This window comes from Panthera pardus, unplaced genomic scaffold (assembly GCF_024362965.1).
Source record: "Panthera pardus isolate Hobbes unplaced genomic scaffold, ASM2436296v1 HiC_scaffold_1, whole genome shotgun sequence".
NCBI lineage: Eukaryota > Metazoa > Chordata > Mammalia > Carnivora > Felidae > Panthera > Panthera pardus.
Genome location: NW_026526654.1, coordinates 43953109 through 43979642, shown reverse-complemented (window position 1 = coordinate 43979642; position 26534 = coordinate 43953109). Strand labels below are relative to the sequence as shown.

At 37.5% G+C, this 26534-nt stretch overlaps 2 protein-coding genes across 7 annotated transcripts in view; one reads left to right on the top strand and one right to left on the bottom strand.

The window, feature by feature from the left end:
* Positions 1-5688, bottom strand: part of DIS3 (DIS3 homolog, exosome endoribonuclease and 3'-5' exoribonuclease) — a 28186-nt gene extending 22498 nt beyond the window's left edge. Inside the window, exons 1-4 of one of the 3 annotated variants that reach the window (XM_019437171.2) lie at positions 5369-5688; positions 5014-5081; positions 1940-2133; positions 1003-1076 (exon numbers count right to left, since the gene is read on the bottom strand). In XM_019437171.2, the coding sequence (XP_019292716.1) occupies positions 1003-1076; positions 1940-2133; positions 5014-5081; positions 5369-5596 (564 nt within the window). In that variant the 5' untranslated portion in view covers positions 5597-5688. Of the gene's footprint in view, positions 1-1002; positions 1077-1939; positions 2134-4593; positions 4752-5013; positions 5082-5368 lie in introns of those variants that run through there. The other 2 variants (XM_019437168.2, XM_019437169.2) reach the window with 2 other exon arrangements.
* Positions 5689-5932: 244 nt separating this feature from the next.
* Positions 5933-26534, top strand: part of PIBF1 (progesterone immunomodulatory binding factor 1) — a 201878-nt gene continuing 181276 nt past the window's right edge. Inside the window, exons 1-5 of one of the 4 annotated variants that reach the window (XM_019437174.2) lie at positions 5933-6131; positions 7162-7457; positions 11369-11469; positions 14589-14787; positions 17331-17450. In XM_019437174.2, coding sequence (XP_019292719.1) covers positions 7206-7457; positions 11369-11469; positions 14589-14787; positions 17331-17450 — 672 coding nt within the window. In that variant the 5' untranslated portion in view covers positions 5933-6131; positions 7162-7205. The other 3 variants (XM_019437172.2, XM_019437173.2, XM_053898793.1) reach the window with 3 other exon arrangements.

Below are 26534 nucleotides of genomic sequence, written 5' to 3'. Positions count from 1 at the left end.
ACATATAAGGAAGTGAGTGCCCATGAGGTTCACTGATTCACTTAGCATGCCCTCCCATATCCCACTATTGTAGGAATCCCTTTATTCCTCTTTCTGCCTCTAACTTTGCCCTTGATACAATGCATCATCTTACAAATTGGAATCAGAATGGTCTTTCCAATGAATAACATTTCTGATCATTCTCCCCCATTCCTCCCAGGCACACTCTCATATACTCTTAATTTCTTTCAGCCTGCCTTTATGAGGTAGGAAGCCCAGAATCCTATCTGCTATCTTTCTCTTCATAGCAGTCCTTTAGAATAAGATAGTTTAAAAATTACTGACCTACAGAATAAATTCTAGACCTTCGTTAGATGGCCCCTACCCTTCCTGTGCTATCTCTTACGGTTCCTTCCCTTCTTCCTTCAGGACTAATGCTACAGCTTTATGCTCTCTGTCTGCACTCACACTACTTCCTTATTGGTCAAATACTTATGCCTTATTCACAAACCAGCTATGGATTCCTTTATCCATTCATTCTAATGGTGCCACCATGTGACAGGTCCTACTCAGGTTGCTGAGAGTGTATTAATGAACAGTGCTAGTTTAGAAAATAAAGTCTTTCTTTAAGAATGGCATTTTCGGAGGCATCTGGGTGGCTCAGTTGGGCATCAGACTTCGGCTCAGGTCATGATCTCAAGGTTCGTGAGTTCGAGCCCCCATCAGGCTCTCTGCTGTTACCACAGAGCCTGCTTTGGATCCTCTGTCTCCCTCTCTCTCTCTGCTCCTCCCCCGCTCTCTCTTTCCCTCTCAGAAATAACAAACATTTAAAAAAATCTTTTTAATGTTATTTTAATAAGCCTATTATAGTCACTCTTGTTTATAACCCAGCTCCTAATGAATTCCAGCTTACCTACTGATATTCCAATTTTTAAATTTGTTTAACTGTAAATCTAATATCCCAAAGTGGCCATTTTAATACTTTCACTTTTCAAAAACAAAATAAAACAAACTCAAACTTACCCCTTCTTCAGACAAACAAGCAAGACGATCTATGAGTTCTGGGTTAGCAGTTAGGCTCTTTACATATTCTTCACCTGAAAAGTAAGTTTTGTTGTTCTCAATAAAATCAAGTGATTTTTTTAGATAAGAAAACATGAATAATGTTGTTTATGATATTACATCTATCAATTCTTTTTTAAACCTGCATCTGTTGATATGGTCATGTCTAAGCAGAAGTATCAGGTTAAGCATATCTATGAGTTTTTATTGCAAAACCAAGTACAAAGGGTGATGGGGAAAGTTACCAGCCACTGGTCACCACAACTTACTTGGCTGAGAAATGCTGAGAAATTTAAAAATGCAAAATATCACATGAAGTTATATAGAAACATGAAAATATTAAATATTCAAGTGACCATCTGACCAAGGGTCTGATGGTAGTTCATATTTGCAAATGCCTATAAAAATTAACAGCTTCAGGGCATCTAACTGGCTCAGCTGGTTACATGTCTCACTCGATTTCAGCTCAGGTCATGATCTCACAGTTTGTGGGTTCGAGCTCTGCATTGGACTCTCTGCACTCACAGTGCTGAGCCTGCTTGGGGTCTCCCTCTCTCTCTGCCCTTCCTCCACTGGCATGTGCTCTCCCTCTCTCAAAACCAAATGAAGGGGGGCGCCTAGGTGGCTCAGTCAGTTAAGCGTCCGACTTCGGCTCAGGTCAAGATCTCGCAGTTTGTGAGTTCGAGTCCTGCGTCAGGTTCTGTGCTGACAGCTCAGAGCCTGGAGCCTGCTTTGGATTCTGTGTCTCCCTCTCTCTCTCTGCCCCTCCCCCGCTCACACTCTGTCTCTCTCTCTCTCTCTCTCAAAAATAAACATTAAAAAAAATTTAAAAAAACAAAAAACAAAAAAACAGATAAACTAAAAAAAAAAAATTAACAGTTTCTACATTTAGACTTACAAGTGAAAGCTGGTATTCCTTCTTCTATGGCTTTTTCTTTGTTTTTCTTGTCATTTGTTATGAAGATAACTTGCAGGTGATTCTCTGCTGACATTTTCTTCAAATGTTCATTGTACCATTTTGCTGCTACTCGAATAGCTCTATCATTTCTGTCATTAGCATTTTCTCCCTGCTCCTGTTCTACATAAGTTTCTCTAAATACAAAGGAGAAAATGAAAACCAATAGAAATAATATACAAAGGCTTAGGACATATATGCTAAACTTAAAAGTCCATGGTACGTATTTTCCTCTTGAGTGCATTCAGAGTCGTGCCTCAGGAAATATATGAGAACCTTATAGTTTTTAAGACAATGATTGCTTGAAAAATAAGACAATCATGTTATTAATGAAACTATAAAAAGGCTAAAACAATTTTATTTCACAAAAAATATTCAAGAGCAGAATTTATATTTTAGATTGAGATCTGAAATAATAATTTATTGTAAAAACTATAATAAAACTTTGCAGGTTTGATAAGATATTATTTGAAGTATAGATTAACAGTAATTCTCAAAAGCTACAAAGAGGATGTTCTAATCAAATGATTCTACAGTCATTAAATACACAACACATATAAATTACCAACAGTAAGCACTTAATAAAATGGAAGAGGTTATCTAAAGACTGAAAGACCACATACAAATAATGACTGAATATTCGTTCCTAGTCTATCCACTCTAAATTCCCAAATATGTTGGCATACTTACTTCCTTAAAATTGCTTTTCAAAGCCAAATTTAAATAACAAAACTTAGTGCAAAACTTTTAGTACTTACAAATAATAGATTCAATTTTAGAATCTTAGACTTGTATTAATAGTTTTTAGAACTGCTTCATTCCTCACCATTAAATGCCCCTGCTAATGCTTTAAGCTTATCAGTTAGACACAATCATTAATTTCTGAATTGGTTTTAGCTTGACTTGAGCAATAGAATCTTGGATGAGATTTGCCCAAGTGTCCTAAGATTCTTCCCACCAACTCCAGTATTGCTAAGCTATATTCATTGCACTTAGGCAGAAAAACTGCTAACCTCTGATGAAGAATCTGATGATAATGCTCCACAAAAACTTGGTCTTTCTGCACTGAAAAACAAGTAAATTTTCTGAATTTCAAAAAGCTAAGAATAAGATGACTACAAGTGCTTTACCAATGATTTGTACAAGAAAAATACCTAAATTGGCGCTATAAAAATAAAGAGAAGAAAAAAAAAAAAAACAAGATAAAAACAGAGGGAGGCAAACCATAAGAAAAATTTAAATACAGAGAACAAACTGAGGGTTGCTGGAGGGGTGGGTTAAATGGTTGACGGGCATTAAGGAGAACATTTTTGGGGATGAGTGCTGGGTGTCATATGTAAGAGATGAACCACTGGGTTCTACTCCTGAAGCCAGGACTACACTGTGTGTTAACTACTTGAATATAAATTTAAAAAAATAAATAAAAAAGAGAAAATTGACAAATTAAATATTTTGAAATATACATATTCCGATGAGATTTCATTACCAGAATTCTACCGTCTAATCTACTGAGGGTGATTTTGCTGCCCAGGAACATTTGACAATGTCTGGAAACATTCTGGGTTGTTACAACTCTGTGAATAGAGGGGGACTGGGGGTCACTACAGGCATGTAGAAGCACATGATAATGCTAAACATCCTATGATGTAAAAGACAGCCTATTCACAATAAAGAATTATTCAGTCCAAAATATCAACAGTGCTAAGGAAGGTTGAGAAGCCTTAATGTAGTAAAAGTACACTATTCGTCAACCCAGATTATTTATGTAACAAAACAAATAACAATAAATGGGGGGGGGGGAGAAGTAGCAATTTATTTTCACACCCTTATGCTGAAAGGGTGTAAATCTGAAATACAACAAAGAAGTCTGTTTCTTAACCTTATCTTCTTCAATGTGATCAGTTATAAGGTATTAGTTTAACTTTTAAAAACCCATCAATAAATCTGCTTTATATTGTTAAACCTCTCTTTCATAAACTCTTACATTTTATCAATCTATGTTGACATCAAATAACACAGTATTCTAGGAACCTAGGAAAATCTCATCTTCTAAGATTCTTTGAAAAAAAAATTTTTAATGTTTTTATTTTTGAGAGAGAGAAGAGACTGAGCACGAGCCAGGGAGGGGCAGAGAGAGAGGGAGACACAGAATCCGAAGCAGGCTCCAGGCTCTGAGCTGTCAGCACAGAGCCCGACGCTGGGCTCGAACCCACGGACCGTGAGATCATGACCTGAGCCGAAGTCAGCCGCTTAACCGACTGAACCACCCAGGCACCCCATCATCTTCCAAGATTCTTATTGCTCAACTCATGCGAAAACCAACTCAAAATGAAAACGTTTTGGAAACAAAAGTACTGACTCCACCCTAGGAGTCCAGAGACCTTAGTTCTAGGTTTGAACTAATCAATGACTATATGACCTTAGTGAGGTCCACTGAGCATTATATCTGTACAACTGTGTAACAATCAAATAACACTCCCATAAGTATGAAACTTACCACATGTTTTCTGACAATGTCACGGTTACTGCCAGGAACTCTTCCCCAAATTTAGCCAACTGTATGGTTTTCTGGTAATTAACATAAAAATTTCCCCTACCTATGGTGCTCATTAGTGAACGTATAGAAATGCTTCTCCTGGTTATTAGTCACATCTCGGATTCGTTTATATACAGGAGCACTCCGATTTCTCACTTCTTGCAGAACTGTTTGCAGTACAATTACATTCCTGATAGCTGGGTCTTCAAGAACATCGATCTTAAAAGAATGAAAAAATAAGTAAAATTAAACTTTCCTATGTTCACTGATAAGCTGTTTCTGCCAAACATAAAACTGTGTCGATTTAAAAAAATAAACACTAAATATACGTTAAACTAAGGAGCTATTTTGCTACAGAAAACCCTTCGGGTCTATTAGAGAATAGCACATATTAAACAGACTAAATACAAAACTTCGTAGAATTAAGACCGTTAATAAATAAATACGTTGGCCCACATGGTTTTCATTCGTAGGCACTTACAAGCTGCCTGGGAGTCGCAGGCTGGAGGCCACAGAAGCCCAGGTCCCCGGCCTCCAGACTCTTAAAATCTAAGGCAGAAGAGACACCAGGAGTTAGAAAAATAACCTAAAATTCTTATGACTCCAAGAACTCAAAAAAACAAAAACAAAAACCAAAAAAACCCACACACAAAAAAACCCCACAATACAAAGAAAAGAACCTTGGCCTGGGGGACAGGAGGCAAGGGTCTGCCTCTCCCTAAGTAGGTAATGTTTTTCCAAGACGCGCCTCCTTGGGCCTCAATTTCCCTATTCTGTCACACCCCCTTCTCCTGGTGGTGCCGAAATGACCCCGGATCTCCCACCCTCGGACACACCTGATGCAGCAGCACATTGGTGTCAGGAAGCAAGTAGTGCGGCCAGGGGCACAGGCTGCTCGCCGGATCCAGGGGCTGCGGCTCGAGGACCGGCCCCTCGTGGGCACTGCCGCACGCCGCGCACCCGGGCGCGCCGCAGCCGATGTCGTCCCGCAAGTAATGCTCGCGCACGATCTTCATCACGCCACCTGCCCGCGTCTTTTTTAAGAAAGTCTTGGATTTGAGCATCTTGCTGGCAGCGCAGAATCCCGACCCTTACCGCGCTCTTCCGGTGAAGAGTAACAAGCAGAAGCCCTACCGCACGACTGTACTTTACCCCGAAGTTCACCCCTTCCCGCTCCAGGGTATTAGTAAATACCTCTCGCGGGAAAACGTCGAGGCTGACATTGGTTGGCTCTCTGAGGGCTGCGAGGATTGGGCAAAAACTAGAAGCTCGGGAGGATTGGCAGATCTCGGAGCCATTTCCACCCACGATCTAGGCGGGACCCTCCTGTGGACCACAGCTCCCAGCATGCGTTGCTTCTCGCGTCGGGGTGGATCCAGTCTGAGTTCCGGCGACTGTACGCTGCCGCTTCCTCCGTCCTCCTCGGGGCGCGGAAGTGGTTGTCTTGGTGACGGGTCCTAACGGTCTCCGACCTGAGATTCCCCGTTGAGGGGCTGCAACCTGAGCTTCAGTTCCGAGACGCTTTCAGGTCCTTGAAGTGGACGCGGTGGGTGGGTGGCTGGTCCAGCCTTCGACGTGGAGTAATTTGAAGCTTTCGAGGTAGCGCGCCGCTGGCCCTTCCTTTCCCGCGCGGGGTAGGGAATCCTAGGCTGCCAGGCTTGGTTTTTCTTCACTGTCGCACGTGTGGGCAGTCCCAGGCGCTGGTCCTTTGTAACCCAGATGCTGCCTCTCTCTGATTTCGCCTTTCTTTACCCTCTTTCCTTTGAAAGGAGTGGTGCCGTTTCCCCTCCATACATCTTTTTTTCTGATCATTCAGTTTAGAAAAGCTGATATCTGTAGTACCGTAAATAACTTATTATGTCGTTTAGTATTAAAACACGAGAATTTCTAAAACCCTTGTGAAAGGGTAAGAAATTCGATTTAAAACACTTGAATTTTTCTTTTCTGCATTCTTGTTTTTATTCTATCTGGAAGTCTATTAAAACGTATTTATTTCACTGTCTTCCCATTTTTTAAAAGTCTTCAGTGTTGCCTCATTGTGGAGTAAATTTCGGACACATTTTGACACTTGAGGATTCTCTGGAATCTCGATTATTAAGGTCGTATGTGTGTTTGTATATGAGGGGTGGGGCGAGTCCTACTCAAATTCAGAAAGACTTGGCCCCAGCCGAACGACCACTATCTTCTGATGTTGGGTATATTCGCCAACCTTAATTCCTGCATGTTTTTTTTTTCCTTTTACTACTCTAAATCCTACTTCTACATAACCTTCCACCGATCAACTCAGAAGTGGCTAATCTCATCTTGAATGCGTGCTCCTTTTATTGGTAGTGTTCCTGGGTACTACTCACTTATGGCTTTTATCCTTTACGTCCAAGATTTCTTTGTTTCCTCCAAGTAAGATTCCGGCCCCCAAGACCAGGGTTTTTTATTCATCAAGCGCAAATTCATAGTCAGGCTTAATGAGCTTAATGTTTGACTTGAGCCATAGTTTACTAATCTGTCCTAGATGAGGGGTCCTCCAGATTGTCTAATAATTACTTAGGCATTCTTAGTGTCTCTTTAGTATTCTTTATGCTTTCCATTAAGAATGTTTGAGTACATTTAAATAAATATTTTTAACCCTCAGAAAATTGAAATAGAACTGGAGAAGAAAACTGACCCATAAAAAAGATGTCTCGAAAAATTGCCAAGGCATCAAAAAAGGTGAACATCTCTAGCTCTCTGGAATCTGAAGATATTAGTCTAGAAACAACAATTCCTACAGACGATATTTCATCATCAGAAGAACGAGATGGGAAAATTAAAATCACCCAGCAACTAATTGAACGTAAAGAACTACTTCATAATATTCAGTTACTGAAAATAGAACTATCCCAGAAAAATATGATGATAGACAACTTGAAAGTGGATTATCTTACAAAGGTAAGATTTGGTGTAATTTTTGTTACCTGTGTGCTTTATTGTCTTCAAACTACAGATAAATGAGAATTAAAATTACGCATATGTAATCTGAACTTGATATGCTTATAATTTCAAGAAGTAAGTTATATTTTCTTGCATAGTTTAAAAAAAAAAAACTTTCTGGAAGGAGAGAGGATGTGAATTATATTGCTGTGTACTGAACAAAAAGCCCTGAAGGAGGGGATGATTTGAAGTTGGGCAGGGATGAATTGCCTCTGTAAACCCAATTTTTTGAATCTAGCATGTGTGAGGTATATCTTTTTAGGTGTTTTTTCCAGCCAAGTTGTTTTCTGCTTCACTGAGAATTAACCCTGATGTAAGTAGTTTGATAGGGACAATCAAGATCATAATTAGGTTAGTGACTCTGTATAGTCCTCTGTCCAGGGGATTTGGTTTCTTTGATATGTTTCTGTATGATAGTGTGTCTTAGAACCAAGTGGAATTTCAGTTACCGTAGTGTTTAACAAGTGGTTTTTGCCAAATAAGAAGGGATGTCTTAGTCCTTGTTTGTTTGTTTTTTTTTTCCTCTTGTGTGTTTATTTATAGGTATGGAGTATTTTATGTAAGACCTGGTAAAATTGTCACTAGTTCTGAGAAATTTACAGTGATTTCAGAAAGATAGGAGACACTTCTTAATTCTTACTACTTCTGTCTCTGAGAAAAATCTTTTCTTTCCAACAGTAGATTCTCCACTTTTACTCTTGATCCCACCTCTTCCTACCCGCCCCCATTTTGTTGTTTCACTTACACTTTCTTTCCTGTTAAGTCAGCCTCCTATTTTAGCTCTTGCCAATTATACCAACATACTTCAGTATCTTGCCACTAGAAAAAATTGTTGACCATCCCTCTCTAGGAAAATGAGGTGTCCTAAACCCCAACATCTTCATGAAGTAAAGAAGTAATTTAGGTACATTTTTTAAAAACATTAATGGCTAACTTTTATTGAGTGCTTATTCTGGGCCATACATTGTTCTATGAGATTTTCATGTGTTACCTCATTTAAACCTCACAACAACTCTGTGAGGTGTAAGTGCTTTTAGGAGGATCTTCCCTGCCCCTTAACATTAAATGAATCAATATGATAAATTAGCCCACTTCCTGATATTTGGTAAAAGCACACAATATTAGTTATTGTTGCTGTTGTCTACTAAAATAATATCCTCATTTTTCACCCATTTTATTTTCTATACTTTATATGTGTATTCATAGGAGCTACCTGACTTTTTTTGGTATCTGTCTCTTTTAATGGACTGTAAGGTTCATGAGAACAGGGGTTTCTTTGTAGTCTTGTGGCTCATCATCTCCAGCACTGAAAACAGTTCCTGACACGTCGTACGTATGCAACTGTTTCTTAAATGAGGGACTGAACTCCATTTCACTTTGGATAAAACAGAATCACAAGTGGTTAATAGCATATGAAGGCCATTTAGATGGAAGTGATGGAGCCAGGTAGGATTCAAACCAAGAGATCTAAAGCCCATACTCTTAGTGAATCTCCTAACATGTTCTTAGGTTGTCTGTACAGTCACCTACTTAGGTGACTTGGTCTAGACTAGGTCACTTGGTATTTTACCAGTGTGTCCAGTGGTTTTCTATCTGTTACAATAGTTTCCTATTGTTGATTGTTTCCTGTTGTCTATCTGTTTCTGTCTGCCCTTGGGCAGATCCCTTAACTTTGTTATTCTCTTATTTTCTGTAAAATAAGAAAAATAGTAGTATTCATGGAGTTGTTGGGAAGATTCAATTAATCAATGTACATAGCTCATGATACCTGCAGTAAAATAAGTAACTATAGCCACTATACTTATTCAGCACTATATTATTTTTGTACCACGTAGTGCTTAGTACAGTTTTTATTGTTGTGGTTTTCCAGTTGGACCGCAAATGTAGAAAACCGGATTAGCATATTCCTGAGTTTATGTCACCTAATCATCACTGATCCTTGCCAAGGCCATTTATTTTTCTTCAACGTTTACTTATTTATTTTGAGAGAGCGAGAAAGAGCACATGCTCACGCAGGAGTGACAGAGAGGGAGAGAGAGAATCCCAAGCAGGGATTCATTCAGTCAGCACACTGTCAGCACAGAGCCCGACATGGAGCTCCATCCCACGAACTGTGAGATCAGACCTGAGCCCAGCTCAGGAGTAGGATGCTTAACAGACTGAGTCACCCAGGCGCCCCAAGGCCACTTTTTATTTTGTGTACTTTTTTTATTCCCATGGCTCATTTCCCTTCTCTATTCAACCGTTTTAATGGGGTTTTTTTAAACATTTGTTCTTGAAAATGGGTATTTTTCTTATTTTTTTCCTTTACATAAATGTAAATTGCATGTTTTGCTTTAGAGTTTATCTCTTTCATAGTTTTTATTTTTTTTCCCAACTCAGTGCTGCTTTTGAAATCATAATTGTTACTATGGTACATCTAGTCTTCTGCTTCCAACTTCAACATAATTATCTCTGTGTGTGTCTACCAATCTATCCATCCACTACCACAGTAATAGGCACTTAGGATGCCGCCCAACTCTTTGCCACCACATGCAACATGGGCCTTCTATAGACATTTCTCTGCCGGACCTGTGTGACCATTTCTTTGGCATGTATACTCAGGAGTAGAATTTCTGGCTCACAGGGTATATGTAGACTTAATTAAACTGAGCGTACTGTCAAATTACTCTCCAGAATAGCTGCCTCCACTACATTACCATGCTTTTTTGTCCATGAGCAGTAGGGTTGTTTTGCTTAGAGACCCTTTGGGAGTAAGATGTTTGCTGTCAAATATATGGAAAAATACTATACGGTAGAAGAATTACACTTCTGTAATTCATCAAATCCAAGGCAACTTGATTGTAAAGTGGACCCTTACTTGTATCACTGAGATTAAGAACTGCCAAGTTAAATTGTTATGTGCTAGAGATTGTAAAATGCATTCCAGTTTCAGAGATGTAATTTGTGAAGAAGTTAGAGTCTGAAGGAACAGAATTTTTAGCCACTTATTTATTCTCTAAAGTTTACCAATACATTGAGCATTGGGGTTACGAGATGAACATCTCATTATTTAGCATTACAAAAAATTTCCCTCATCAGATTATCACTCCCTGATAATAGAAGTCACAGGAAAGGCAGATTTCTGCTGACTATAAACCTGTTTTTGCTATTAACATTTAAATGGCCTGATTAAAGTTACTGAGCTTCCTGTCATTGGAAGCATTCAAGTAATCCTGAAAGGTCAAATGTCATGATATAGGTATTTTTGCTGTGGAAAAAGGTTGGATCAGCTGTCCAGTGTTTTAGGGATTAAGTTCAGCTGTTAGTACCAGAGATTTAGAAAATGATATCTGCCTAGACCAGAACTGTGGAAACAGTAGCTTACACAGGATAAGAATTTTGTTTCTCTGTTTTAACAGGAATCTGAAAATAGGTAGTTTAGGCTTGGTATGGTTATTCCTTGATATTGTTAGAAGCGCAGGTTCCTATTAACCTTTTTTGCAGCTGTTTTAAGCGTGTAGTTTTCACAGATGCCTGATCTACCTCCGGCACTGTATCCATGTTACAGGCAGACATGAGAAGGGTAATAGGAAAATAGGCACATGCCAAAGGATTCAATTAAAGAGCTTTCCCAGAGGCTCAAGCCAGTGACCTCAATAATCCAGAACTATGGGACAGCCTGGCAAAAAAACTTTTATGTGGCAGCAGTTTAAACCACAGTTTCAAAACCATTTGTATGAACAGACTGTAATTTGTTGACACAACCATTGCAAAGGAACCTCTATTCATCTTTAGCCTTTTTTTTTTACATTTAGTATTTTTCAAACATTTCTTAATGATAAATTTGAAAGTTGACCATGTAATTTACCTCTTTCTTTTTTATGAAGATTGAAGAATTAGAGGAGAAACTTAATGATGCTCTTCACCAGAAGCAGCTACTGACATTGAGATTAGACAATCAATTGACTTTTCAACAGAAGGATGCCAGGTAAGAAAGTTTTTAAAAAGCAGCAATACCTATTTAGCCGTTAAAAGTAATTTCATTACCTGTTCGTGCATGTGATTGCAAGCTAAAATAAAGGAAGAAATTTTAAGTCAGTAATGGTAAGAATTTTTACAGCCAGGCCAACCAAAAAAAAGTAGGTTATTTGATACAATACACAAAATACAAAAAGTCAAAATTCAACGTTCATTCAACAAACTGTGCTGATGTAAGTAAGCCGTAAATGACAATGGAAGTTCTGTAAACTCCGCACCACTTAATATGCTTTCTGGATTAACCTTTCTTCATTTTCTCTGTAAAACACACTAATTCTTGTGGCCCATTTAACTCTGCAAGTTTAAATTATCTTCTGTTTTGCCTGCATACTTTCTCCCAGCTCAGTTGTGTACTTACTTACCAAGAGTCCATTGTGTTTACCATCAAATATGTCTATGATGGTTGTACTTACTACAGTTATATAATTTAATTAAGAATGATGTAACCAGTGAAAGATATGCTGTTTCTGTATAAACTATAAGGAATTCTTTGGGACAATTAATAAAAGTAATTTTAAAAAATAATCATCAAAGTAAATAAAAGCAAGACAGATTTAAAAGTTGGGAACAAATCCATAAAAAGCATCCTCTCAGATTTCTTACCAAGTGTCTTTTAAGGTAAAGAAATTGAACTTGGCAGGGGCGCCTGGGTGGCTCAGTCGGTTGAACGTCCGACTTCGGCTCAGGTCATGATCTCGCAGTCTGTGAGTTCGAGCCCCGCGTCGGGCTCTGTGCTGACAGCTCAGAGCCTGGAGCCTGCTTCGGATTCTGTGTCTCCCTCTCTCTCTGCCCCTCCCCACTCATGCTGTCTCTCTCTCTCTGTCTGTCAAAAATAAATAAACATTAAAAAAAAATTAAAAGAAATTGAACTTGGCAATCAAGAACAATGATTTTCACAAAAACAAAGCATACCTTTATATTTAAAAAAATTTGAAGCCTACGTAGAAAATTTGGCGAGTAAATGCTGTTTTCTGTGTTTTAACTAGAAGTGAATGTGTAGGGGCACCTGGCTGGCTCAGTCATAAGAGCGTGTGACTCTTGATCTCAGGTTCGTGAGTTTGAGCCTCACATTGGGTGTAGAGATTATTTAAATAAATAAAATTTTTAAAAAAGAAGTAACTTTATAAAGTACTTTTCTTTCTTTAAGATTTCATTATTGGGGTGCCTGAGTAGCTCAGTCGGTTAAACATCTGACTTCAGCTCAGGTCATGATCTCAAAGTTTTTGAATTTGAGCCCCGTGTCAGGCTCTGGGCTGACACCTCAGAGCCTGGAGCTTGCTTTGGATTCTGTGTCTCCCTCTCTCTCTGCCCTTCCCCTGCTTGCTCACTCTGTCTCTCTCTCTCTCTCTCTCTCTCTCTCTCTCTGTCAAAAATAAATAAACATTAAAAAAAATTAAAAGATTTCATTAACTGATACTTTTAAAAATTATCTGACCAGTTACTAGGCAGTATCACGTTAGATCAGTGGTTCTGAAACTTTGGTATGCATCAGAACTGTGTAGAGAGCTTGTTAGGAAGGACTGTTAGTCCCCACCCTCTGATGTTCTAATTTGAGTGAGCCCTGAGAACCTGTATTTCTATCATGTTCTTGGGTGATACTGATGCTGTAGGTCTGGGGACAATACGTTGGGAACCACTGCATTCAATGGTAGGGCTTCTACTCAAATTCTTGAGGCATTTTTCAGATTAAATGATGCTGAGAGGGCAATTGAGAGGCTGCTGCAATAATCCTCTTGATAGCTGATGTTGGTAAAAAGTGGTTGGATTTTTAATGTATTTTGAAGGTAGAGCTGATAGGATGTCCTGATGAATTACATGTGGCTAAGAGAAAAATAAGGAGTCAAGGATTGTGCCAGTATTTTGGTTTGAATAGATGAAGGGTGGAATTGCTGTCAACTAAGATGGGGAAACCACAGTGGAATAGGTTTGTGAGCAAAGAGCAGGAGTTCAGTTTAGGACATGTTCGGTTAGCGTTGTCTTATTAGAAGTCCATGTGTAGGTAAATAGAAGAGTTTGGTCTAGAGCTATATATCTGGAAGTCATTAGGATATGGACGGTAACATTTAAGTCATAAGACTAGATGAATTCCTCAAGGTAGTGAATATAGACAGAGAAGAGGGCCAAATACTCCAAACATGAAGACAAACCAGAAAAGGAGAAGGAGCAAATACCAGAGAAAAATGACAAAAGTAAAGTGACTTGGAAGCCAGGCGAAGAGAGTGTGTATAAAGGAAGGAGAGAGCAGTGTGTCAAATAATCATTAGGTCATAGATGAAAAGAACTGGGAATTGATCATTAGCAATCTGGATGTCATTAGTGACCTTGAGATTTCCGTAGGAAGGATGAAAACCTAATTGGCATGGGCTTAAAAAGAAGGGCATCAGAGACAGTGAGTATAGACAACTTGTGAGCAGTTTTGCTCCATGGAAGTCCAAACAAAGGAGGCAGTGAAATGGGGTCTCAATTCATTTTTTGGGGGGATAGGAGTAATAATAACAGCATGTGTGTATATTGATGGGTGTGATACAGTAGGGAGGGGAAAGAATCAATTGTCCTTTCCTACTCAAAACCTTTGGAATAGGCAACTAACGATAGCAATGTCTTCTACATGTGTTCTTTGAGAATGATTATGTACAGATTACTGTTTTCATTAGTTCATGGGTTGAATGAATACTTTATGGTGGTTCAGCGTTGCCATCTTTAAGAGGTATACCTTAGAATACCTAGAGAAAAAGAAATGAAAATTATTTTATTGAGTAGGGTCCAAAACAGATGTATAAAACTAAAACTTTAAGCAGAATAGATGTATAATTTTATAATTTGATTTTGAAAATTATTTTTTAAGAATATCAATTTTCTATTTAACAATTTATGTGGCCACACATTTAGTAATGAGTATAGAATTGTCTTTTCATGTTTAATTAGTGAAGTAAATAAGCATTTAGCTGGAGCTGAAAATACTACAGAGCTTCTCATTTCCTAATTTTATGTTACTATAAAAAGGTATCTTTGAGAAAATAAAATCTCAAAGATTTTTTTAAGTTTGCCATAAACTCTTTCCTAATTTAGAAAATATCAAGAACTAATGAAACAAGAAATGGAAACGATTTTATTGAGACAGAAACAACTAGAAGAGACAAATACTCAGCTAAGGGAGAAGGCGGGAGATATTCGTCGAAATCTGCGTGACTTTGAGTTGACAGAGGAGCAATATATGAAACTAAAAGGTTTTCCTGAAGATCAGCTTTCTATTCCTGAATACGTATCTGTAAGTATGTTGTATCACTTTTTTAAAAAAACACTACATGTATTTAAAAAAATTTTTTTTTAATGTTTATTTATTTTTGAGAGAGAGACAGACAGAGCGTGAGCAGTGGAGGCACAGAGAGAGAGGGAGACACTGAACTGGAAGCAGGCTCCAGGCTCCAACTGTCAGCTCTGTGCTCTGTGCTTGTGGGTCTCAAACTCACGAACTATGAGATCATGACCTGAGCCGAAGTGGGAGACTTAACCGACTGAGCCACCCGGGTGCCCCCCAAAAATACTGCATATATTTTCAAATTAAAATATGCCATTTATGTAATAGCCATAACCTTTGAAGTACCAATTAATAATTTTATTATTTTATGGCCCTGCTCTGAAAATGGTGAATGATGTTCAGATCACCAAATTTTAAAGGGTCTTGACCATTGACCTCCAAGGTCAAGAATAAATAGGGCTATGAAGTTAATAGCTGCATAGTCCGTGGAAATGAGTCATTTTATCATAAACTGGTAGTTTATAATGTTCTCAAAATGCAAAATTATAGAGATAACAGATTAGTGGTTGCCAGGGGGTAGGGATAGTTCAGGATCTCTTGCAGTGTTGGTTAAACAAATCTATACATAGGATTCATCTATGGCAGTAGTCTCAAATTTTTTAATGTCAGTATCCCTTTACACTCTCAAAATTACTGAAGACCCCAAGGAGCTTTTGTTTATATGGGTTATATCTATTAGTGTTTACCATAGTGGAAATTAACCTGAGACATTTTCAAAACACAGGAATACATAAGCGCATATTCCATTAGCCTTAAAGGCGATGATCTCATCACACATTAGATAGCCACTGGCAAACATCACTGAACAAGCATAAGAGAACAAGAGTAAAACAGGCAAAAAAAAAAAATCTTAGTATAACCAGAAAAATAGTTTTCATCTTTCATTCATCTTTCATCAATTCCCTGAAAGGGTCTCAAAGTGGCAGAGTGGTTACCAGGGGCTCCTAAACCACACATCGAAAACTTCTGGTTTGTGATCTATACATGTTATTTCACCCTTAGAGGCTTGAACTTTTTCATATGTAAAAGGGTTTGTAATATTAATAGTGCTTTTCTGCTGAGGTAATTGTGAAGATTCACTGTGAATATGTATGTAAAATGCTTAGCACTGTGCTTAGAATGTAGTATCATTTTTGCCAGAGTGGTGATTGCTACTCTTGGTTCTCATTTGCATGAGGTTTCCAGATTAATGATTTCTTCTAAAAAGAAGTGTTACTTTTCTGTCCATATTTTAATTTATATAGCTTAAATAAATTTTTTTTCTGTCCAAAGTGTACTAAGACAGATGTCTCAAGTGCTGTCATTGAGGCTTTTTCCATATTAAGTATCAACTATCCCACTAATAGCAGTTATACATAATTTTGTTCCCTGGTTTGTTAATGTTCTTTGTTATCTTTTGTTTTCACAGACGGTATTATCTTAACTAGTTAGTTATACACAGATTCATTGTGTTGAGGACTAACCTTAGGACTTGCCTCTTGCCAGATGTGGTACTCTTGGAATACAGCAATATAGTAAGGAATTTCAGACTGCATGCCTATATAATAAATAGGCATAATTACCCTTTCCAAATGTGCTCATGGCTTCTTAACTTCATAGGAATTTGTCAGATGGAACACTTTAATAGATTAGGTCAGACAAATTCCCCTGAGAATTATGAGTGAGAAGAGAGATCTGAACTGAATGGAAGTAATGATATGAAAGATACCCCCTGATTCATCCTGATTATCGCTTACACTGCAGTGGTAGCAGTAGAGCTTCCCCAAGAGCCTAGGATGTAGGCTCACCATATGTTTAGGCAATAAAGATAGAGCAATGTACAAACTTGGCAAAAATTCCTGCCTATAGGAGTGGAGCATTATAGACGATAAATTAAAAGTAATACGTAGAATGTTTGTCGTAAATGCTATGGAGAAAAGAGCAGGGGTGAGAATAGAAACTGCCACCAGGTGGAGATACTATTTTAAATCAGGTTAGGAGGATTAGGGAGGGTTTACTGATAGGGTGACATTTGATCAGAGACCTGAAAGGAGTGAAAGCATGAGCTATGCATTTGTATGTGGGAAAAAATTCCTCTATCAGAGGAAATAAGGGCAAAACTCGGACACATAATGTGTTCAGGAAGTAATAAGCAGATAATGTGGAATGAGCAGTGGTGGGAAATGGAGAATAAGTAGTAAATGGAGTATAGATAGAGGAGAAGAGAAACTGTGCCAGGGATGGAGAATTACAGATAATCTAGACTTTGAGGAAACTGAATCGGACATCAAGGCTTAATGTTAGTGGTCAAAGTCAGTTAACAATGGTCTTGTTTCTGTTTTGTACAAACAAATGTTTATTGTACGGGTATATATTCTGAAACTTTTTAACACTTTTCCTTTTGTTACTTTCATATTTTTATTACTGATAATTGAGGGTACTATAAATTAGCTAATTTCAGTGGTAACTTGGATTCTAAAATGGCTTATTAACTTGGTTTTTTGTTTTTAAAGATTCGGTTCTATGAACTAGTAAATCCATTAAGAAAGGAAATCTCTGAACTGCAAGTGAAAAAGAATGACCTATTAGAAGAATTGAGTGAAAATAAAGGCCAATTGAAACAACTGACAGAGGTTTGTATGATTTTGATCACTTGTGGGAGAAGCTGCAAGTTTTTTTAATAGAGAGTTCCTCAAGATTTGTGATCAGGAATATAAAAGTCAATGATCGGAAAATGGGACTGGGTGATGCCGACTACTGCGATTCAAGTAGTGGGAAGGTTAAAGTGGAGATGGTCGTCTGAAAGATTGGCAACGTCAGTCTGTGCTGTTGACTTGTAGTCTGTGGTTGAGTATTTTGTTGTAACTCTTTCATTCTTAGTCTTCGTTACACTATAGCCTTGTTTGTGATCTGAAAGGGAGCTGCTATCCATTTATCATTTTGCCTCTTCATTAAATACATTAGTTCTCCTGATGCTTGTTCAGAGCATGTGCTCTGATAGAAGCATCAGCCCCAGTGATGTGCATGGTCCTGTGCCGTGTGCTGGCAACAGGGGATTCAAAAGAGGCTCTGCCCTTCTAGGGTTCACACTCTAATAGAGTTAGAACCTTAGATGATATCTTGACACTGCCATTTTTCTGTGTAACTTGGAATAAGCCATTTAATGTTTACTGCTCTGTCAGTAAAGAGAGAAGATAACCCTGTTTGTCCATTCATGTCCATTGAACTGCTCATATTTCTGTTTCAAAGTAAAAATGTCATTTTTCGCAAAGTCGCATATAAATATTTTTATGTCCTTTTTCAAGGGCAGCTTTTACCGAAGATGTATTGTCTAGAAATAAATAATTAAAATTTAATTTATATTTCATTGCTCTAATTTGCTGTTCTGTGAGTGCTGGACAAAATCTACTTCCATCATTAATGTAGAGCCAATATTACAGGCAAATGAAGGCTCATATTGTTCCTCTCCTCATAGGAGTGATTAAGTCAGCAGGAGTGGTGGCAGAGAAGCATATGTGCCAATATGAACCCTACTACAAGGTTCTATTTTGGGTTTGTTCTTTTTCTTCTGATAACCTGCTACATTGTGCAGGTAAAGTATTTTTCACACTTTAGAAAGATAGCTTTTAATGTTTAAAACATTTTCATCTATAGTCAGAATAATAAAGGGCAAAGTTAGAAGGCCTCAGTTTGGCTACTAGCTAATTTTGCAGGCTTGGCCAAATCATTTAATCTCTTTTTCTGTAAAATGGATGGCGGTGGTGGAAACACAGGACTTACTGGGGACAAGGCAGTTAGATGGGTTTTCAGACTTAGTTCTGTAGCACCTCATGGTACCTCAGCTTCCCTCAGAGACTTCTTATTTTTTAGGAGGAGGACTGGAAAAGTTTCCTAACCTTGTTTATATCAAGCTACCTCTTCTTTAATGACTTTAACATTGGTGGATTCTAAGAATGGTTTCTCTTGAACTAAAGATTCCTTGGGCCAAAAAGAAAAAAACTTGCAACTCTAGAATTATTATTAGTATGTGATATATTTTTACTGTGTGGTAAAGCAGATATCCCAACTCTCGAGGGTCAATAATGGCATTGTATCCCAGATGTTTGTTTGTTTGTTTGTTTGTTTGTTTGTTTCAACCTTGCGAATAGCACTTTTAGTGTTTTATTGATAGGAAAACACTAGATAATTAACACTGGTCTGACTCATAGGTTCCTGAGTGTTTTTAATGCACTAATAATTCTTGAACGAAGAAACAGTTTTGTTTGTGAACCTGTATTGGACGTCTTCAGAGATATAGTACAAACAGGATATATATAGAAAGAGAAGGAGAGAGAGAAAGAAGGGTTTATTTTAAGGAATTGGCTCACATGATTGTGGAGACTTGATGAGTCCAAAATCTGATGGGGTAGGCTGGCAGACTGGAGATTCAGGGGAGAGTTGCAGTTCAAGTCCAAAGATAGTCTGCTGACAGAATTCCTTCTTGCTGAAGGGAGGTCAGATTTTATTAAGTCCTTTGGCTGATTAGATGTGGCTCGCCACGGGATACCTGGGTGGCTCAGTGAATTAAGCATCTGATTCGGCTCAGGTCATGATTTCACGGTCTGTGAGTTCGAGCCCCACATCAGGGTCTGTGCTGACAGCTCAGAGGCTGAAACCTGCTTCAGATTCTGTGTCTCCCCCTCTCTCTCTGCCCCTCCCCCATTTGTGCTCTGTCTCACTCTGTCTCTCAAAAATAAAAAAATAACATAAAAAAAGATGTGGCTTACCACATTATTGAGGGTAATTGGCTGTACTGAAAGTCTGTTGATTTAAATGTTACTCTCATCTAAAAAATACCTTTACAGAAAGATCTAAAATAATGTTTGACTAAATATTTGAGTATTGTGGGCTAACCACTTGACACATGAAATTAACCATCACAGAACCCTTCCATGTGTAAGTTTGTTTCTTAAAGGTTTATCATTTCTCAGCTGAAAATATCCTGTCTTAAACCTTTTCCTAAATTTAACAATCATATAAACAGAGAATTGAATCACAATCAGGAAAAAAGAAACAGTGTCTTGTCTGCTTAATAAAAGGTCTTAAAAACCCAGAGAATGTGATTTAGACAGAACAGAATTTACTTTTATATTAAAGCCTCATAAAGTTTGATTCTTCTCCTCTGTTAAGGGCTAATACAGGTCAACTTGCCCAACAGTGAAGAAAAGTAAACAATATTTTTAAATCAAAAGACTTTTATAAGGATATAGTGAACAATAAATATAATATTTAACGTTAAAAGAAATTTTGTTTAACTATATATTTGGGGGATTTTTTTTTAAATGGTTTGTTAAATTATTTACTGCCCTGGTATTTGGAAAATTCACAGATACTGGTTTACATTCCATCTTTGCAACTTGACAATGGCATGATGATCTTGGACAAAAAACTTAGTCTTCTTTACTCTCCCCGCCCCTAATCTTACAACTTTTCCATCTACTAAATAGGATGAGACTATATAACACTTTCCTCATATGGCCATTATTAATAAGAGTGAAATTCACTCAGTAAATGTATATCGTACATCTCTTATGTGGCAGGCATTGTTGTAGGTGCTTGGGATACCTCAGTGAGCAAAACAGTGCTCTCAGGCCTCATGGAGTTTATATTTTAGAAGGAGTACAGGGAAACAAATAGTAAGCATTATAAATAAGCACATCATGGAGATAGAAGGTGATAACTGCAAAGGACAAAAGAAAAATGGTTCATAGCAGGGAAAAAACTATATTCAGAATTCTGTAGGGTCAGCTAATAGGCCTCATTGAGGAGGTTAGACAATTACAAAGACTTGGAGGTGGGGGAGACAACAGAGTCCTCAAGGAAGAACTTCCAGGTAGAGGGAACAGCCAATGCAAAGGCAAGAGGGTGCCTTGGTGTTTGTGGAACAGTGAGGAAGCCAATATGACTGGAATGGTTGAAGGGAGAGAATAGTTAGATAAGATCAGAGAGGTAATGGGTTTGTTGAGGTAATTGTAACAACTTTGATTTTAACCATAAGTGAAAAGAAGCATTGGCGGATTTGGGGGAAGATGTGGCATGATCTGACATATTGTGAAAGGATTATTCTGACTGGTACATAGTAGCCCCTCAAAGAATTTTAAAGAGCTTTGTTAATGACCCAAAAAATGGATTTTTGCTGAGAACAGACTATAGAGCTCTAAGGATGGAAACAGAGAGACTTGTTATGAAGCTGTTGTAGTTATGTAGGTGAGAGGGGGCAGTGCTTCAGATCAGGGATCAGGGTAGTAGCAGTAGAAGTGCTGTGAACTGGTTGGGCCCTATATGTATTCTAAAAGTAGAGCCATTAGGATTTCCTGATGAATTGAATGGAGGACGTGAAAGAAAGATAGGAGTCCAATTCAACTCCAATGTTTGGGGACTGAAATCATGATGGATTTGCATTCAGCTGAGATGGTAGCTTGTGGGTGAGACAGATTTAGGGTTAAAAGAGAGTTCAGGTTTTAGCTGTTTTGAGTTTGAGAGATCTGTTAGATGTACAATTGAAAATACTTGGATATGCAAGTCTGAACTTGGGAAGCTATGTATTTGGAAGTTGTTAACATAAAGAATAATACTTAAAGCCAGGATGGGATCACCACAGGAGGGTGTATACAGAGGGGGTCTAAGTCCTGAGTTCTAGGACGGTTCAATATTGAATTGTAGAATAGAGAAGGAGGATTTATCCATGAGGAAAGGAAACCAAGAGAATTTCATGTCCCGGAAGCCAAGGGAGAAAAGTTTGTCAAGGAAGAGAGTCAGCTATTTCAAATGCTGTCCATAGGTCTAGTATGATGAAGTCTGGGAATTCACGTTATATTTAACAAGGCCATTGATAACCTTGTGAAGAGTAGTTCTGGTGGAGTGATGAGGTCAAAACTTTGATTACAGTGTGTTTTAGAGGAAAGGAATCGGAGACAAGTCTAGGCAACTCTTTCTGTAGAGCTTTGATTGCATAAGGGAACATCGGGATAGACATGAAGATGACAGGAGAAGTAGGGTCAAGGGAGGCATTTGTTTTTAAGGTGAGAGAACATAACTAATATACACAAAATTACATTGTTAAACCATAGTTTTTTCGTTGTCAATAACAGACATTCATCTAATTGCTAACCAGCGGTGTAGGCAGTGCTCTTGGACATCAGGGTATACTGTGTCTAAGGCTCACCACGTCAGTGTGATCCATGTGATAAAAAGAATCATCTGTGTTTGGGGCATAGCCAGTAATTATATATTTGGGGGAAAGTGTTTGAACTCAGTGGTGTTTGTTGATTGAATTACTCTTGAGTTTTAAAGCATTTTATCTTCATATTCCACGTAATGGCTTTTAAAATAATTTTATTAGAGTAAATCACTTAGCTCTTGATGGCTTGAGTTTTAATTTTACGTGAACTTTTTACCAAAAGATGGGACTCAGTTTAAAAAACAACTGAAGAATGTGAATATAACCAGATATAAGGAAGGTAGAGAAGATTATGATCATTAAAGGAAGGTTTGTAAACAGGAAGTTTATCAAAAATCATTGAATTAGGATTCAGTTAGGTTGAAGAGGTAACAGAGATTGCCGGGTTACTGGAGTTCAGTTGTCATCAGTGAGAGTCATTGTCTCGAGGACTTTTAAGTGTTCCCAAGCACCTAGTTTATTTAAAGCACTAAATGAAATTGTTTTTAAGTGCAGATTTCTGTTTTTGGTTCTGTTACTTGAAATGTTCTCGTTTCGGTGCTTTTTACTCAGTGGGTTTCATAATTCTTTTCTCTTCATTATGTGTGCTGTATGTAATTTATTGTTGGTGGTTCGAGGCAGGTAATTAGAGACTCAAAAATGCCCATCATCTACAAATGGAGTAGCAAAATTTTTTTACTTTTCTAGTGGTATCATTAATTTAGGTCTCAATACATAAAAGTAAATTTTCTTCTTAACTATTGTGAGAGAAAATTTGGATTCCTTCCTAAGGGGAATAAATATTTTGTTTCATAGAGGACAAGTTGAAAATGCATCCAGTGAAAGATAGTATCCATTTCTAAGCTCTCCTAAATTTGACAAATGTAAGGAAGTATTACTTCATTCAATAAGCGGTAAGATACAGTGCCACAGTAAGCCTTGGGACAAGGTCATGGTGTTAATGGCTGCAATCACTATGAAGTTACTGATATTCAGTAAGTCATGAGTCTAAATTTTTATAGTATTTGACCTTTTCATATAGTAATTCAGCAAACATTTTATCTTTATATACATTTAGGGTTGGATACCTTAAGGGAAGTAACATGGGTCTTACACACAATGCTATGTAATTTTAAAGAGGAATAAAATCTCTGAAAAAAAAAAAAAATGAGTAGATGGTATTCACCCAAGAATTTTAAAGGACTTCAAGGATGTACTCGAAATGGCAGTAAATGTATAATCTTGTTATTCAAATAGAGCAGTTAGAGTAGATTTAATTGCTTGAGAGATGGTAAATTGTCTACCCATCCTTAGGAACTAAGGACCTTGATAACTACAAACTGATAAACGACACTTCTGTTCCTCCTGAGCTTGCAGAATGCATGAAGACTAGGATAGTGAATAATTATTTAAGTGTAAACTTATAGGAGAAGGTCAACAAAAAATTGTTAAATGAATATAAAGGAACAAACCAAATATAGTATTTTACTTGGGTGATACCTGTACATGATGGAATATATAGACTTCCAAAAAGCCATTCACAGACTTCTAAATTTTAGTTTTAAAAATTTTGACAGACTTCTGAAGAATTGTTATCATGAGTACTTGGGGAATTGCTTTCTCTTCAGTGTTTGAAAGATGAGAGCCAGAGAGTAGAAATAAAAGAAACTTTATGAAAAATCAAAATAGAAGTACTGTCCAGAGATAACTGTTAAGTCCAATCTTATTAAATATTTAACATTTTAAAGCATTATACTAGAAAGGAAGCCCGGAGGAGAATCTCAAATTTGGAGACAGTGAAGTTTTTCTTAGTAGAATAAAAAAACTAGTAAGGCAAATTGGAGGAAGATCTCAGGAGATAAGAGGACTGATTATAACTTGTGTGGTTTCTTTTTTATAACCTCTCAGTTTATAATCCCCAAATTAGCATGTTCAAAATTGGTCACCAGCTCTAGAGAGTATAATATATTTCCATTTTATTAAAATATTTTCAAGAATAGGTAACTTCAAAGAATGTTACAGGGAATGCCAGTGTATCTATCACCTAATTTCTGCCATTAACATTTTATTATACCTGTCCTACTCACATATATATACATCCATCCACCAGTCATATTGAGTCTTATGAGAAGTTGTCAAGCCTTTTTTTCCATGTATCAATATTTTATTCCTTTTAACTGCTGAGTAATATTCCATTATATGGATGTGTTCATTAGCCAGTTGATGGGCATTTGAGTTATTTCCACCTTGGAGCCATTATAAATAAAGCTGCTTCAAACATTTGAATATGGGCTTTTGTGTGGGCATGTTTTTGTTTTTCAGGGGTAAATGTTAAAAGTGGAATTTTTCACTTCTAGATTTCCATTTGGTTGTTTATTCATTATGAGCGTATTTTTCTTTATGCCGTTGAGAATAGTTAAATCACTGCTCTAAAGCCTTGTTGCTAATTCCAAAATCTGGGTCACCTCAGAGTTGATCTCTGTTCATTGTCTTTTAAAAATGGGTTACGTTTTTCTGTTTCTTCAGAAGTCAAGTAATTGTAAATTGTTTATTTAAAACATAGGGTAAACTTCGATCATAACATGTGACTGTTGTGGAGACTACATTTTATGTTCCTCTAGACAGTGCCTTTGTTTTTGCTGTAGCAGAAATTAACCTGGTTGTACTCAAGCTGCATACTGTGTCTCTTGGGCAGCATCTCAAATTTCAGTTCAATTTTTTTGGGCGTTAGTATGGCTTTGAGGGTCTCTCCTACACATACGTTGTTCAGAGGTCAACCAGAGATTTGGCTGAGATTGTCCATAGAACTCAAGGTTCCCTTTCTCTGGTTGTCTGGAATCTGTCCTTACATTAGAGCATCTGAGTTGCCCTAAACTCTGTCTTCTGGTTCTTCAAGCTAGAAAGATGAAGGATTTTCTGCTGCAACTTGGCACCGAGTAGGCCTCCCCACAAACTAAAACCCTTTAAAAAAAAAGTCAGACAAGACCAGGAGACTCATCTAGGAAAATTTGCTTCTTCCTTGTGCAGATGGATTCCGCTTTAGAATTTGCCTAATTTGGGTCACTTTTCTGTACCCTTAGGTAGTTGTTTTATATTTTGTCCAGAATTTATGCTTGTTCTACGTTAGAATTGTTCAAGTGAGAACTTACAGAGCCATTAGCAGATGTGGAACTGCTTACAATTTTGTTTTAAGCGTAGGTGAAGAAAGAGAAAATCTAATCTATGCAGGTAGAATATTTGACTTTGAGATCACCCTACTTTTTTTAAAAAGGGCCTTAGCTCCATGGGAGACACTTTTTCTCAACATGTTTGGCTTTGTACTGACACGGATGGTGACATGTCCGGCGCTATTAAGAAAAATATTAGAAGCAAAAGAAAACATATTACTAGACCTTGAACCAAGTGTGCAGTTTTGAAAACTGTAACTTTGGTTGTTTGCACTTCTTACCTACTGATAATTATTGAATTCCTGATAAAGCAATAGAGTTTGGAGTTTAGAAACTAAAATCTGGTAATCAGGGAGCTGAGTTCATTCTCTGGAGATATATAAAAACTAGGATGTGTTGAATGAACACCAACAGCTAGGAAAAAATGCAGTTGAAGTTTCTAAAATCACAATACAGATGAGGATTGAGTTGCAAGAGGATAGGAGCACCTGGGTGGCTCAGTGGGTTAAACATTGGACTTGATCTCAGCTCTGGTCTTGATCTCAGGGTCGTGAATTCAAGCTCCGCGTTGGGCTCCGTGCTAGGCGTGAAGCTTACTTGAAAAAAAAAAAAAAATTTGTAAGAGGCTAAACTCAAGACAAATCTAGGAAGGTGTGTACTATGTCATAGAACAAGTAGTAAGTTAATAGAAACTTTGAAGAGGAGAGAACAGCCAACAAATATAGATGCTTCAAAAATGACAGCAATAATGACAGTTTCATTGTTGTTTAGTAAGAGAAACTAATATATTTGTTAGTTGTGTCTCTGAGTTTGAGACTGACAACTAGGAGAACAAATTTTGTACTTTAGTAAATAAGACTTTCCTAGATTGAGTTAGTAGTTTCCAAAATGGTCTTAATTTTTTTCACCACATGGTGGCAGCATATATCCATCTATTTCTTTAACCTGTTTTGGTCTGCTCAGAAAATCTTGTCATTTTTGACCTAAAGGCCAAAGTGTTACTTTGTAACCTTATTTTCATTTATTTTTTTTACATTTATTTATTTGTTTGTTTGTTTATTTATTTATTTATTTTGGGAGAGTGAGGGGGAGGGGCAGAGAAAGAGAGGGGGAGAGAATCCCACACAGGCCCTGCACTCACGAACCCTGAGATCATGACCTAAGCCGAAATCAAGTTAGATACTTAACCAACTGAGTCAGCCAGGAGTCCACCTTATTTTCATTTCTATTCCTTACTTCATATCCTCTGTCTAAAACCAGTCAAATACTATTTTTTCCTAATAATTCAGATTTATAACTGGAAGACAAAAGTATAAAAACAAACTTTCCTGGCGTAACACATATTCTTCAGA